This window comes from Rhinolophus sinicus, linkage group LG09 (assembly GCF_036562045.2).
Source record: "Rhinolophus sinicus isolate RSC01 linkage group LG09, ASM3656204v1, whole genome shotgun sequence".
NCBI classification, from domain to species: domain Eukaryota; kingdom Metazoa; phylum Chordata; class Mammalia; order Chiroptera; family Rhinolophidae; genus Rhinolophus; species Rhinolophus sinicus.
Genome location: NC_133758.1, coordinates 42,456,077 through 42,470,604, shown reverse-complemented (window position 1 = coordinate 42,470,604; position 14,528 = coordinate 42,456,077). Strand labels below are relative to the sequence as shown.

General features: G+C 32.7%; 1 protein-coding gene across 4 annotated transcripts in view; it reads right to left on the bottom strand.

The window, feature by feature from the left end:
• ROCK1 (Rho associated coiled-coil containing protein kinase 1) overlaps nt 1–14,528 on the bottom strand; it is a 142,554-nt gene that overhangs the window by 89,484 nt on the left and 38,542 nt on the right. For all 4 annotated transcript variants that reach the window (XR_002138132.2, XM_019741229.2, XM_019741232.2 and 1 more), the window contains exon 2: nt 13,994–14,075. Coding sequence is in view for 3 of the 4 variants with exons in the window: in XM_019741229.2 (XP_019596788.1) it covers nt 13,994–14,075 (82 nt within the window). In the remaining variant the exon portion in view is untranslated. The remainder of the gene's footprint in view (nt 1–13,993; nt 14,076–14,528) is intronic.

The following is a 14,528-nucleotide window of genomic DNA, read 5'->3' as shown; positions in this document are numbered from 1 at the left end:
AGCTCTTATCCATTCAGGAACAACAGAAAAGCCACATACATTTACTCCAAAATAATAAAAACATATATTTAAAAATCAATCTTAGGTTTCTGAAAATGTTGCACACAGAATTACATTATGAACCAGCAATTCTACTTCCAGGTATCTACCTGAGTGTAACGAAAACATGTCCACACACAATTTTGTACACAAATGTTCATAGTGGCATTATTCGTAATAGCCAAAAACTAGAAACAATATAAATGTTCATCAACTGATGAATGGTAAACAAAATGTTGATATATGCATACAATAGAACATTTTGCAATTAAAAAGAATGAAATACATGCTACAACATAGATGAAACTTGAACACATCGTGCTAAGTCCAAAAAGCCAGTCACAAAAGACCACATAGTGTATGATTCCATCTATTGGAAATGTCCATATTGGCAAATCTATACAGACAAAATAATCATTGCCTAGGGCTAGGCAGCTTGGGGAGAAATGAGGAGCAGCTGTCAATGGGTATGGCGCTTCTTTTTGAGGTGATGAAACGTTCTAAAAGTGACAGTGATAATGGTTGCACAACTCTGAATACAAATAAAACAATTAATTGTATACTTTAAATGGGTGAATTTTATAGTATATAAGTTATATCTCAATAAAGCTGTTTAAAACAACCAATCTTTGGTTTGGCAGTGATTTTTACATATGATACCAAAAGCACAATCCATAACAGAAGTAACTGATAAATTAGACTTTATCAAAATAAAAAAACTTGGTCTGTGAAAGACAATTATGTAGCCTTTTGAGTCTACAGGTGGAGTTTATTGATCCCTATTCCCTTGAGTGTGGGTGGGACTAGGAAGCAGATTGCAAAGAGTGAGGTAGGGAAAGGGAAAACAGTAACTTTCCGGGAGAGAAGACTGGCAGACGACACTACCTTAAACCAAGTGATAAAGGCTAACCCCAGTATTATTAGAAAACATCAGGCAAACCCAAATTGAGGGACGTTCAATAAAATACCTAACCAGTAATCCTCAAAACTGTCAAGGTCATAGAAAAGAAGGAAAGACTAAGAAACTCTCATAGACTGGAGGAGACTGAGGAGAAAAGGCAACTAAATACAATGTTATTCTAGATTGCATTCTGGAACCAAAAAAAAAAGAAAAAGATTAATGGAAACATTGACATTTGAATAAAGCATGTAGTTACTAGTAATATAACAATTTTAGTTTCTTAGTCTTGTCAATGTACCATGGTTATGCAAGATGTTAACATTAGGGAAAGTGGGTGAAGGGCTTACAGGAATCTCTGCTATTGTTGTAGCTTTTCTCTAAGTTTATTGCAAAATAATGTATTTAAAAAGTAAATAAAAAGGATACTTAACATTTCTTTTGAAAAATCTGTCTGGGAAGCATTTGAGATCTTGCTACCGGCACATGTCCTCAGTTAGGCTCAAATAAACTCTTATAAAACTTCTCTACAGTTTCAACACTTCATACATCAACATTTACTTGGCACAGCCCACAGGATTCCAAAGAAGCGTACTCGGGAGCCCCTGTGGACCGGACCAAGTGCTAGGTACAACAGCAAGGGCTCAATGTGCCCCACATGCTTCCCCGCTTCTCATCGGGTGAACTGGGGTGAGTTTCTCTCAGAATTTTGGGCGTCCTTTCTTTAAATAGCAGGCCATGACTTTATTTGAGCTATTTTAAGAAAATCCTTCAGATGGATAAGGGTTGAGAATACTCAGGGAAAGGGGGAAAAATGGGTTGCTGTTTTAATTTTGGCTTTTTAATTGAAAGCCAATTTACAGAGAGTCTGAACAAAATCTTTGTTGGTTAAATGAGACTGAACTATCTTGAGCTCCAAAAGAGAAAGGACATTTGCTTCCCCAACCCGAATTGTCAATGGGGTTATGATAGTTCAGAACCCCAATTCCGGAGTGGCAGAGATGGGTGCTGGGAGTTGTCCAGTGCGGTAGTGTAGCCCATCCCAGAAGCCTGCAGGAACCCTGGGAGAAGGGCAGGGCACCCTGGAATGGGGGGGGAGGGAGGGAGGGAGAGGGGGGGGGAGAGAGAGAGAGAGAGAGAGAGAGAGAGAGAGAGAGAGAGAGAGAGAGAGAGAGAGAGACAAGACAGAGCAGTCCATGCCTTTGAAAAAGTCTCAATGCCGGTAGTGTCTGGTAAGCTCTCACTGGCCCTGGCTCAGGTATTCTTCGGTGACTTAAGAATCTTGTGGGGTTTCCTGAAGAAAAATTTCTTCTAGGGTGTAAAGCAGTCCTATAGGGATACCCACTAAATTTGGCTTGTCTGGAGACATGCACATAAAGGCTGGTTTTCCCTAGAAGTTTGTTCAACTTTTATAGATCTCAAAATTAGCATGGAAAATGGTGCCTCTTACTGTGTTTCCTCGAAAGTAAGATCTAGCCAGACAATCAGCTCTAATGCATCTTTTGCAGCAAAAATTAATAATATAAGACCCGATCTTATAGTATAGTATATATAATTATAATATATTACATATATATTATAAGAGCTGGTATTACATTATATTATATTATTATTACATAAGACCCGGTCTTATAGTAAAATAAGTATATATTTTACTTACAGTAAAATAAGACCAGGTCTTGTATTACTTTTTGCTCCAAAAGACGTGTTAGAGCTGACTGCCCGGCTAGGTCTAATTTGGGGGGAAACACAGTAGGCCAACAAGGCCCACCAGAGTCAGCCTCCCATTTATAACTAAGATGTCCAAGATGAGGATTCTTAGATACTTCTAAATTAATTTTTGCATACACAATTAGAAAAAATTAGGCAGAATGCATGGGGGAAAAACATATTAGAGACTGTCTCAGAACTTAAAAGGCCTTTTCCCCTAAGCTAAAATGAAACTATGTAAAAGGATTTAGATAAATAGATCAACCTATGTTGTTGTTTAGGTGTCAAACCTATTCTCTGAGGTATTAAAAATGGCTGTCCTTTTTTTAAAAGGGGTAAGGTCATTTGGAACTTGACGTGGAACAGATATAAATTGTAAATGCCTCTAGGGAAAAATTTGGATCCAACTGTTCTTTCATAAACTAGTGAGCTTTTCTCATGGCTAACAGATCTGTGTTTGTATGGTAAATGTGAGATAATTTTCTACCTCTGGATGGTATTAAAATTAATTTAAAGGCAAGTGCTTGTAAGAACTGGGTAGTCTAAAATTCTCGAAATATAGAAACTAACTCAAATGCTTTCCAAGTTCACGTGATCTAAGATTAATCCTTAGTAAATAAAAGCAATTTTACGTTTGCTGGTTTAAGTAAAACAGACATGTCTTTATTTTACCTGGGTTTTACTTAAGTCCATGTTAATAATTAACTTGTGTATCTGTGAAAATGTTTCTAGAGATTATAAAATGTCCAAGCTAAAGAATGCTAATTGATAACTTCTTAGTTTTTGTTAGACATTGAGGTTTTAAGGGTTAAAATTGCAATACATGTAGGAATAACTGCGGTATTTCAGAAGTGTTCCTAGAACACCTCAAAAGATTTGAAATTGCATGGGAAACATAAAATAAGTGATGAAAACTTCTAGGATATATTATATGGGTAAACAATGGTTGTAAATTAAATGAATAGTTAGGGCTATGGGAAACCAAAGACTGCTGCTTGGTTCTTCCCAGCCTCACCATTTTTCGTTTTTTTCATTCCTTCATGCATCACAGTACATTTAAGCTGGACTCAGATGAAGGAACTTATGAGCTGACATTACTGAAAGGAGACATCTTACACTATTGCCAAGGTTTGATAGAGTCACTTTAAGAAAATGCCAAGTTGTTAACTGCTTCCTTTCACAGGGAGCTCCCAGGAGACAAAGATTTCAAAGATCACTGACTACCTACCTGGAGGTTTTGTTTTTGTTTTTATTTAGAAAGGACATAAAATAAGAGACTCTCCAATCTCATTGGAAGGGACCTTATCAGGCACTTAAGTGTGAGTGGACATGTATGTACCCTTGTCCCTGACACTCAACAATGGACACTGAGAAGTTGGGATGAGAAGCTGCTGACATCAGAGGTAGACAGCTATCCCAAGACACTGACAAGGCCTGTTTACCTATGGATTGATACTGAACTCAGAGCAATTTTGTTTGCCTTTACCTGTCTGCTAATGATATTAGTCATAATAATAGGTATACTTGTTTAAAAAATCTATCTGACTGAGTGATACTTCATTTGTAATAACTTTAAACATGACTTTGTAATATCCTAGGTCATACTGCATAATATATTCAATTTCATGGCTCCATTAAAAATTCTAACTTTTATACCACCTCATGGTATAAAACTTCATTTTGGCAATATATATAAAATGTAGACTGGATACAACTTTTTGATTCTGCAATTCCTGGAATTCACGGCAAAGAAAGACAAAAGCAAGTATATCAAGTTGTATGTACAAGAATGTTCATCACAGCCTTATTTATAATAGTGAAAAACTGGAAGGAATCTAAGTGTCCACTATTACAGAACACTTTTTAAAATTATGGTGTACATTCATTCAATGGAATATATGTATTCATTATTCTAAATGTGTTACCTATACATATTGATATAAAAAGATATTTTGTGAATTGCTTTTCAATGAACACACTGGACAGCTGACAAGAGTTCTACTGATTTGTATTTGGGTCGTTCTAACTTTTTGCTCTTACAATATATATTTGTTATGATGAACATTCCTGTATATTTGCAGAGCCATTTTTGCAGGATACATTTCTTTAAAAGGATTTGCAGGATACATTATGCTCATGAACATTAGTTTTAAAATATACTGTACAACTGCTTTCCAAAATGACTGCACCAACTTTCACTCTCGCTTAATATTGAACTATCCTAGATATTATTCTTTTTTATCTTTGTCATTAGACTGGGGTGGGGATGGGAGCGGAATCTTTTTCTTATTTTAACCCAGACTTCTTAAAATATTAATGAATTTGTTCAACTGTCAACTGTTCACTGGTCATTTGTTTTTTCTCCTTTATACTACATATTCAGTTACTTTGTCCATTTTTTGTTTGTTTGTTTGTGTTTTTGTTGATTGGAAGGATCTCTTCATATATTAGTAATATAATTCCATTAAATATGCTGCAATTTTTTCCAGTTTGTCAGTGTTCTTTAATTTGTTTTTCTTGATATGCCAAAATATGTCGATGTTTCCTTTAGCTTCTAGCTCTGATATCCTGCTTTTAAAAAAATACAAGGCATTCCTTACTTGAAGACTATAAACATAATACCTATTATTTTCATTCAGTACTTTGTTTTTATATTTGTATATATTAAGGAGACTGAATTCAGTTTCTCCTCATATCAGTATCCAATTGTCTCAATACAAATTACTGAATACCTTTTCCCCAATGACTTAAGTGCTTATGCTTAATTTTCACATAATAAAAAAAATATGCTTCTAGACTCTGTATTGAGAGAGATGCTCTATTGGTCTTACGTCCTTCAACAAAGTACTATTTTTCATATACTTCAGTATCCAGTTTGAAAATATAATTTCAAAATATTATGACTACAATCCTGCACCCGCCCTCCTCCAATGGAAATTACATTCACCACTGAAGTGTTAGAGTTACTGAACTATGCAAATCATTTATAGACTTTAATAAAAGCAAAAAAATTAAATATAACAAAACCCTACTACACTTCAATGCTTTCTGACTGGTTATGTCCCACACAAATGCACTCTTATACTACGTACCTTAACAGTTAGTTATGAAGAAGAAAGTTTTTAATGCCCCTACAAAATGGTATTTTTACTTTTTCCCCCCATCTGTTGAGAAGTTTGAAACTGGAATTGTATACTAATCACAATATATGGTCAATATAATCTATTTATATCCTCCTCCTCTCAAGAAACTTATCCTTTCAAATGCAGAAGTAAACAGTGTATAAAAGATAGTATATAAATTTTGTGGTTTTCAGTATTTTTGTTCCTTAGAATACCTCAAAAAGTATAGAGTTCTAACTACATCTAAATTTATATTCAGAGTACCTGAAAAACATCTTTAATTTTACTATTGATAATGCAGTACTCATTTTCAATATTACAATACATGATTTTACAAATCTAATGAGAAAGCTGAAACTAGCCACAAACATTAAAATGTGGGCTCTTATACAAGTCATAAAAACTTTTGATGTTTTGTTTAAATTTTCATTACACCTTAATTTAAAATGAGAAAAAAGTTTTCCCTTTTCTATTGAGCAATATGTACCTTTTGTGCAATTCCACAAGGAGTTACGGTAAACATAGTCCAACTGTTTTTACTTCCTGGGATTAACAACAGATTCATGAGTATCAGCAGAACATTCTGAACTGAAAAGACTATTTCTCCATTACTTTTTAAATGAAAGATAATTACTGATTTTTAAGCATCATTTAGTGAATAGCTAATTCAAAGATAACACTAACATTCAACTACCATAATCATTTTTAAAATTCAAACATTATGGAAAAATAGGTATTTTATGTTTTGAAGCAAGCCAGAATAAGGACATATTAACAATTCAAGATGAGGGAAAAGCAGAACAAACTTTCTAATGATCATTACTGCCTGTTTACATATAAATAAACTTCTAATTAAATGTGTATATCCATGAAATCTCATTTTTGGAAGGAATTTAAGAAAGTAACCAATTAGAGAAAAGGTTAAACTCCATTTTATGGAAAATTAAAATATCGTATGGCTGGTTATCAAATATAATTACTTGGAAAAATTAACAAAAACTTCAGATACAACCCTTTTTCAATAATACATGAAATTTGCCTTTTAATATAATGATTTACTCTTCACAATGACAACCTAATAGAAACTTTTGAAAGAACTTTATTTTCTACATCTCAAATGAAATTATTTTGTTCTTATTGTGTGTGGCTTGTTGATTTATTTGTACACTTGTTTTTGATATGACTGTGTGGTGGCCATCTTTTTACAAATCACTATTCTGAGAAAGTTTAAGAACAATGACTAAATATATCAACTCTACGCTAAGGGGTTACCTTTGGAGATGAAGACATGAGACCCAAGGTTTAGACTGTAATTTAATATTTTATTTTAAACAAAAGACCAGAAGCAAATAGGGTAAAATGCTAACTATTAGTTTAATTGTGATGATGGGTATAGAGATATCCACTATATTATCAATATATTTGACATATGTGGTAATCAAAAATAATTTTAAAAAACTAATGATCATGTACAAACTCTACCAACAAAGGAATACGTTTTAGATCATCTTTAAAAAGTCAGCATTTAACCTGAAATACATTTAACAAATATTTAATTAGTACCTAACATTCAGTCAGATTTGAGAGTAAAAATACAAATGTCCTGTTCAAATGACACAATCTAGTGATGAAGGAAGGAGAAGAGTAATGGATACCAATCAAATAACCATACAAATAAATATAATCTAACTGTGATAAGTGCATAACATGCCATGAAAGTAGACATCCAGAAACAGAATACCTGACCTAGCCCAAGGGGTTAGGAAACTAAAGTGAAGGCTTATTTGAAATTTAAATGATGACTCCTTTAAGTTAGATGGGGTTGGAAGAAATTCTAGGAAGAGGAAAACAACATCAAAAACATCTTGTGAAGAAGGTATCAAGGTACTTTCCAGGAAATAGACGTAAACTGTGTGGCTGAGGAGGAAATGAGGAGAGTAGTTAGATAAGAATGGAACTTGAAAGGTCATACAGTGCCAGATTAAGAAAATCCACAGAAAGGCTGGAAGATTTGAATTAATCAAATTTGCAATTAAAAAAGAATCTGGCCATAATGTGGGTAACTAACTGTAAATGGGCAAAAGTAGCTGCACTGTAACTAGATAGAAAATTTACTGTGATTATTCAGGTGGAGATGGTGAAGCTTGAACAAGAGCAGTTGTAGTAGTAAATGAAGAAAAGTTCAAGCCTCTGTCTGAAGACTGTCACTGATAAGAAATCTACATTTATCAGTCTTTTCTCGTTTAAAATCAGCCCATCTACTTATCTTTAATTTTCTGGCAGCTCCACTATTCTCCAAAGTTTTTCTAAAGATCCTCAATCACATCAGCATGTTAATTCAATATTCTAGGGTATAATCTGCCTAGATCTGGGGGTATAAACTAATCGAAAGTGATCAAATTTCTTCTTTCCCTGATCTTTCTTTTATCTAGATTTTTAAAAACTCATGAAAATGAAAATAAAAAAACAAGACACAATGTAATTCTTTTTTATCCATTAACCCAAAAGGCCCAACCTGCCATTGCAGTCTCCTCTTCCGTCATCTGTCCTCCTTACCCCTTCCTGTTCATCATAAACTAAGTTCAATTTATACCAAACTCCTGGTTCTTCAAAGATACACTTTCAGATGGCTCTGTAACGTAACAAATGCTGTTCCTTCTCCACCTGAATTGTTCTTCCTCAATTGAGAAATCTAGTCCATCCTTTAAGACTCAAATCAAATGTTACCTTCAGAAGCCTTTCTTTACTCCCTCAATACCTATGCATCATTTCATTCTCTACAAACTTCCACTATTATAAAGGTATATTCAAGTTACTATTTGCTTCTGTGTGTATTTCCCTCCACAAGATGGTAAGAGGTACAGTTTCTAAGAAAAACACTGTCTATTCCACATCTTTAGTGACTGAACATTCAAAAAATAATTCAAGAATAAGTGGTCACATGTAGTGAATTTATCATTTTCTCATACATCTTGAACCCACTGCTCTAAAAGGGGAAGGCTTGGGGGGGGAGTTATTTTTGTTGTCTTGAAAACTTTTCACAAGTCTCGGCTCATCACAGACTTTTGGCTCAACACAATTTTTATAGATTTATGCTACTCTTTTGCATTTATCCCTGGATATGTACTCATCCTTAATGCGGTCATTAATATCCTTTTCAATTTGAGCTGAGAACTACCTGTGGAATAACCCTGGTTTCCTTGACTGCAACCTTTTTATGTTTACCTCTTTTTGAAATAGCATCCTTCACTTGGAATCACTGTACTAGGATTTATCTTTTCAATAAATTTGATTAAACTTCCTAAGCTTAGAGCACATGCCTGGTACCCAGCATCTCTTTCCTTAACATAAAGTCTTGGGCAATGGTTCTCAACTGACGGCAATTTTGATCCCCAGGGGACATGTGGCCAAGTATTGAGACATTTTTGGTTGTCACAATGGGGGTCGGGGGGAGGAGGGAGAGTGCTACTGGCTACTGGCACCTTGAAGGCAGAGGCCAGGGATGCTGTTAAACATCCTACAATGCAAAGAACAGTCCCACAGCAAAGAGTTATCAGACCCAAAAATGTCAACAGTTGTTGCTGATCTAAAGAGAACTGAATGCTTTGTCTCAAGGTCTGTCACGTCTCAAATGCTAACCAATTCAGCCGTTTTTGTTCAAAACTCAGAATAGCAATTACTCTCACTACTTTCTTAATAATTAAATTATTGGCAAAGCACATAAAGATTTCATCAATTGTTCTACATGCCTTCATAAGTAGATAACTGCTACACCATCACTACCACAGCCATTATGCCGCTTTTGTAATCAACATTAGGAAAGCTATTACACAGTATGCTACCATAAAATTTGGGCTTATTTTTTTACCCAAACAAACGCTCTCTACCACATTTTTACTCTCAGAGTCATGGATTTTCTTTATACAATGCTCTTCCTTCCTCCATTACCTTTTTTTAGACTGTGGTAAGATTAGTTTAATAAATTCTTATTTGTTTAAATACTAATAATAAATACTAATTTGTTTAAACTTATTTGTTTAGTAAAGACTTTTCTACGAACATATTATAACTATGAACTTTGTACCCCAAAGTCTCAGTGACATTCATAATGGTTTATAAAACTATAGTCATAATCACTGTTCCCAAATTCCCCCTCCCTTCACCTCTCAACACCCCCACCCAACATGTTTCTACAAAAATGTGAGTATCTCCTACCAAGATAGTTTCATTATGGGCATTTCTCTAACTCCAACCTAAAATTCACCTTAAAATCTTTATCACTTACATGAGGCTGATAAACCTTTTCTTTGGAGTCCTCGTTATTTAGATTCCACACACCAGAGTTCAGAACAACAAATCTTCCTATTTAACTAAATAGTATTCAGTCAAATGGTCACAGATTCTCTTTTCCCCTTCAGTCACCACACATTATTCAACCCAAACAAATGAAAATTAACAGCGTGTAATATAGTTAGACCTGAAGTTTAAAATATTTCAAGTTGCTATACTTTAAAGCTGCTATATACTTTAGTGAGACTTAGTACATACTAAACAGAAAGATTTTATCCCATATTCCAGGCGTATTCTTAGATCACTACATTTAATAATATCTGTTAGCAAAAAGCAATTCAAAACAAAACATCTACCTTTAGTAAAATAATATTGATGAACTCACTAATAAAAGCTATAAATATCCTTATGTATGAATTTCAGCAGTATGTAAAATACCATCTTGTGAAAATATATTACTTTGAAATATTACATTAACACAACTTCAGGAGTTGGAGGAAAACGTTATGTCATGTAAATGGAATCATACATTACGTACCCTTTTGTGCCTGGCTTTTTTCACTTAACCACAATGCTTTTGAGATGTATCAGTTATTGTAAGTATCAGTTAGTTACTCATTTTCACTGTTGAGTATTTCATTATGTAGATATACCACAATTTGTTTATCCATTTATCAACTGATGGGCATTTGGGTTGCTTCCAGTTTATAGCAATTATAAATAAAACTGCCTTAAGCATTCTCATACAGGTCTTTATGTGGACACATACTTTTATTTCTCTTGGATAAATACCTAGGAATAAATACCTGAGTAATATACTAAATGCATGTATTACTATAAGAAAAATGCAAGCTGTTTTCCAAAATGCCTTAATTACTATCTTACAAACCAACTAGAAATGTGTTAGAGTTCAGGTGCTCCACATTTCTATATATGTATACTTGATTTTGTCAGTTTTTAAATTTTTAGTTATTCTAATAGATGTATACTGGTATCTCACTGCAGCCATAATTTGCAACCTCCTAATGACTAATAATGTTGAGCAGCTTTCATGTGCTTATTGGTCACTTGCATATCTTCTTTGGAGAAATATCTATTCAAATCCTTTGCTCATTTTTAAAATTGAGTTGTCTTTTTCTTTTTTGAGTTGTAACACTTCTTTATATATTCCAGATACCAATCCATTATCAGGTATATGATTTGCTAATATTTTCTCCTATTCTGTAGGTTGTCTTTTCACTTTCTTGATGGTGTCCTTTGAAGCACAAAAGCTTTTAATTTTGATGATTTTAATTTACTTATGTGTCTTTTGTTGGCTGTACTTTAGGTATTATATCTAAGAAACAACTGTTTAATCAAGGTCATGAAGATTTTTTTAGATTTGAAATTTGAGATCTTACAGTCTGAATTAATTTTGTACATAGTGCGAAGTAGAATTTCATTCTTTTGCATATAGATGTCTGAGTTCCATTTGTTGAAAATACTATTCTTTTCCCTTTCATGTTTTGCAACTATTTTCTCCTCGTCTGTGGCTCACCTTCCCATTTTCTTAGCAGTGCCTCCTAAATAGAAAAGGTTTTGAATTTTGATGAAGTCTAATCTATCTTTACTTTAATACAATAATTTGTGTTATTTCTGTTCCATCTAAGAAATCCTTGCCTAACCAGTCATAATTATTTTCTATACTTTCTTCTGGAAGTGTTATATAGTTTACACTCTTATTGTTTAGGTTTATGATTAATTTTTGTATATAGTGTAAAGTAAGGCTGAATATTGAAAAATCAATTGACCATATATTGGTCTATTTCTGGCCTCTATTTTGTCCCATTTATTTATGAATTTAGTCTTTCATTAATTTTATACTGTCTTGATCTTGAAATCCGTAGTGTTAGTCCTCCAACTTTGCTCTTACTTTCAAAAATTGTTTGGCTATCCAGATCTTTCAAATTTCCATATGAATTTTAGAATTGCTGGTCATTTTATTTTTAAAAAAGCCTGCTTAGGTTCTGAGAATACATGGACTCTATAAATCAATTAATTTGGGGACTCGAACATTTTATTATGTTGGTGCCAAAGTAACTGCGGCTTAAAAGGTTAAAAATAATTGCAAAAACTGCAATTACTTTTGCACCAACCTAATAATACTGAACAGTCTAATCAATGAACATTGGAACCGTGCTGAACTTAATTAGTTCTTGAAACTGTTTTTGCAGAATCTTGAGGATTTTCAATAAAATTTTATTCTTCCTTTTGAATCTATATGATTTTTTTCTTTATTTTACCTAATTGCACTAAAACTTCCAGGACAATGTTGAATGAAAATGCTGAGAGATGATTGCCTTTTCCCAATCTTAAAGGAAAAGTATTTACTCATACACAACTACATACAAACTGAACTGTAGGTTTTTTGTAGATTCTCTTTATCAAGGTAAGGGAGTTTCCTTCAATTCCTAGTTTACAGAGATATATTTTTAAATCAAGAATGAATACTGAATTTTATCAAATGCTTTTCCTGCATCTACTGAAATGATATATGGATTTTCTTTTTTAGGATCCTAATATGGTAAATTACACTAATTGATTTTTAAACCTTAAATTAATTTTGCAATCCTGGTGTAAACCTTCCTTGGTCACAGTTTTTACCTGACACTACACATGACTTGCTAAAATTTTGTTTTATCATCCTTTGTACTATCTCCAATTTAAAAACTAGACTAGACTACACAGGCTTATCAGTTAAAAGTGTAGTTTAGCTTATATTTTCATTTTATTTTATTTATTTCTATTATGACTACTGATGTTTCTATTTATAAAATGTAATATAAAGATATACTTAATATTATGAAAGCAGCAATGTTGCATAGCAAAAGGAGTAACAGATTAAGCAATCATGTTTTCCAATTCTTGCTATCCTAACTATAAAATTACATACTCCCCTTGTACTAACAAACACTTATTCTTTGCCTCCCATCAAATAAGAAATGGTCAGGTTTCTCCATCTTTTTTTGTGTGTGTTCTTTCGTTATATCGTTAAGTAGGGAGATAAGCAAATGTAAACAGTAATAAAATTTTGTGCAGTTTCAGTAAGATGTGAAAAATTAAGAAAACTTTCATACTTAAAAAGTTCCCAATTCAGATCTGGTACCATACTCCAAAATAAAATTAAGGCTGAATAAATATTTTTATAAAAAACAGAAAACTGAAAAAAACATAAAATTGATAAGTAAAATTCTGAGGAAGATTTCAGAGTAGAAATGATAAAAGAAATTACAACACAGTAAAAACATTTGACTATTTAGAAAAATAAAAACATTTTAACAAAACATATGTAACCAAAATTGAAAGATAATACTAAAACCAACCCAACCTAAATATGATCTAAATCTTATTATCAAATCTTCAAGATTAAAAGTTTGAAACTATTTTAATAAGTTCTTTAATCAAATTTTTAAGTGACAATATCTAATATCAAAATCCAAAACAGAGTTTTTAGAAAAGAACATCTGTAAAACTTAAATATAAAACAGCTTTCCTGAAAAAAAAAATTCTCATTATTTCAGGAGGGCTTTTCATATGTAATCTATTCTTACCTGCAGGTATTAAAATATAATAGCTAATTTTTTAATAAAAGAAAAATAAGTATAAATATAACATTATTGAAATTCAATGTGCATGCATGTATATGCTTATTTTAACATATTTATTTTAGCCATTTACTTTTCAATCCCTTCTCTGCAGACTATAGTTTTAGATTCCCGTGATAGGCATCAAAACAGATTAATAAAGTTTCTTTCCCATTTCCTATTCATTTTATTTAGGAATTATTGATGAAATAACCAAAAAGTAGACAGAGAGAAAAAAGAAGGGCTTGAATTATCGAAGTCAAAATTTCGTTACATACAGTCTACTGTTAACCTTCACAAAAATTACTTACATCTGCTTAAAAAGTTGTCAATATTTTTGTTTTTTCTTAAGGCAGGAAAATCCAAATCATATACCAAAGCATCCAATCCATCCTAAACAAATAAACAAACAAATAGTTAGTTTTTGGATCACACTATGAACGCTGTCCTTTTGTATGAGTTAAGAATAAAACACATCCTTCAACATTTAACTTGCCTTTTCTCATACAGCTTGCATTCATTTAACACCTTCTACAAGGTTACATGAATACTGGCAAAGAAAAAATTTGTTTTTATTTTATATATAGATTTTTCACCTAACTCTCCCAGACACAGGAGCAGCAAAATCACCACAGACTGGTTACAACTCATTTCAACTCATGCCCTTTTCCCTTCATGAGAGCATAAAATTTTACTCTTTACTCTCCCTTACTATTGCATTTATTTCATAGGCACTCATCAAAAACAAATGGCCTATATTTGTGACTACAAATATTTTACAAAGTAACTGAATAGTAGCTCCTAAAATGTGAAGTTCAGTATAAAATAAATTCTGTATTTAGATAC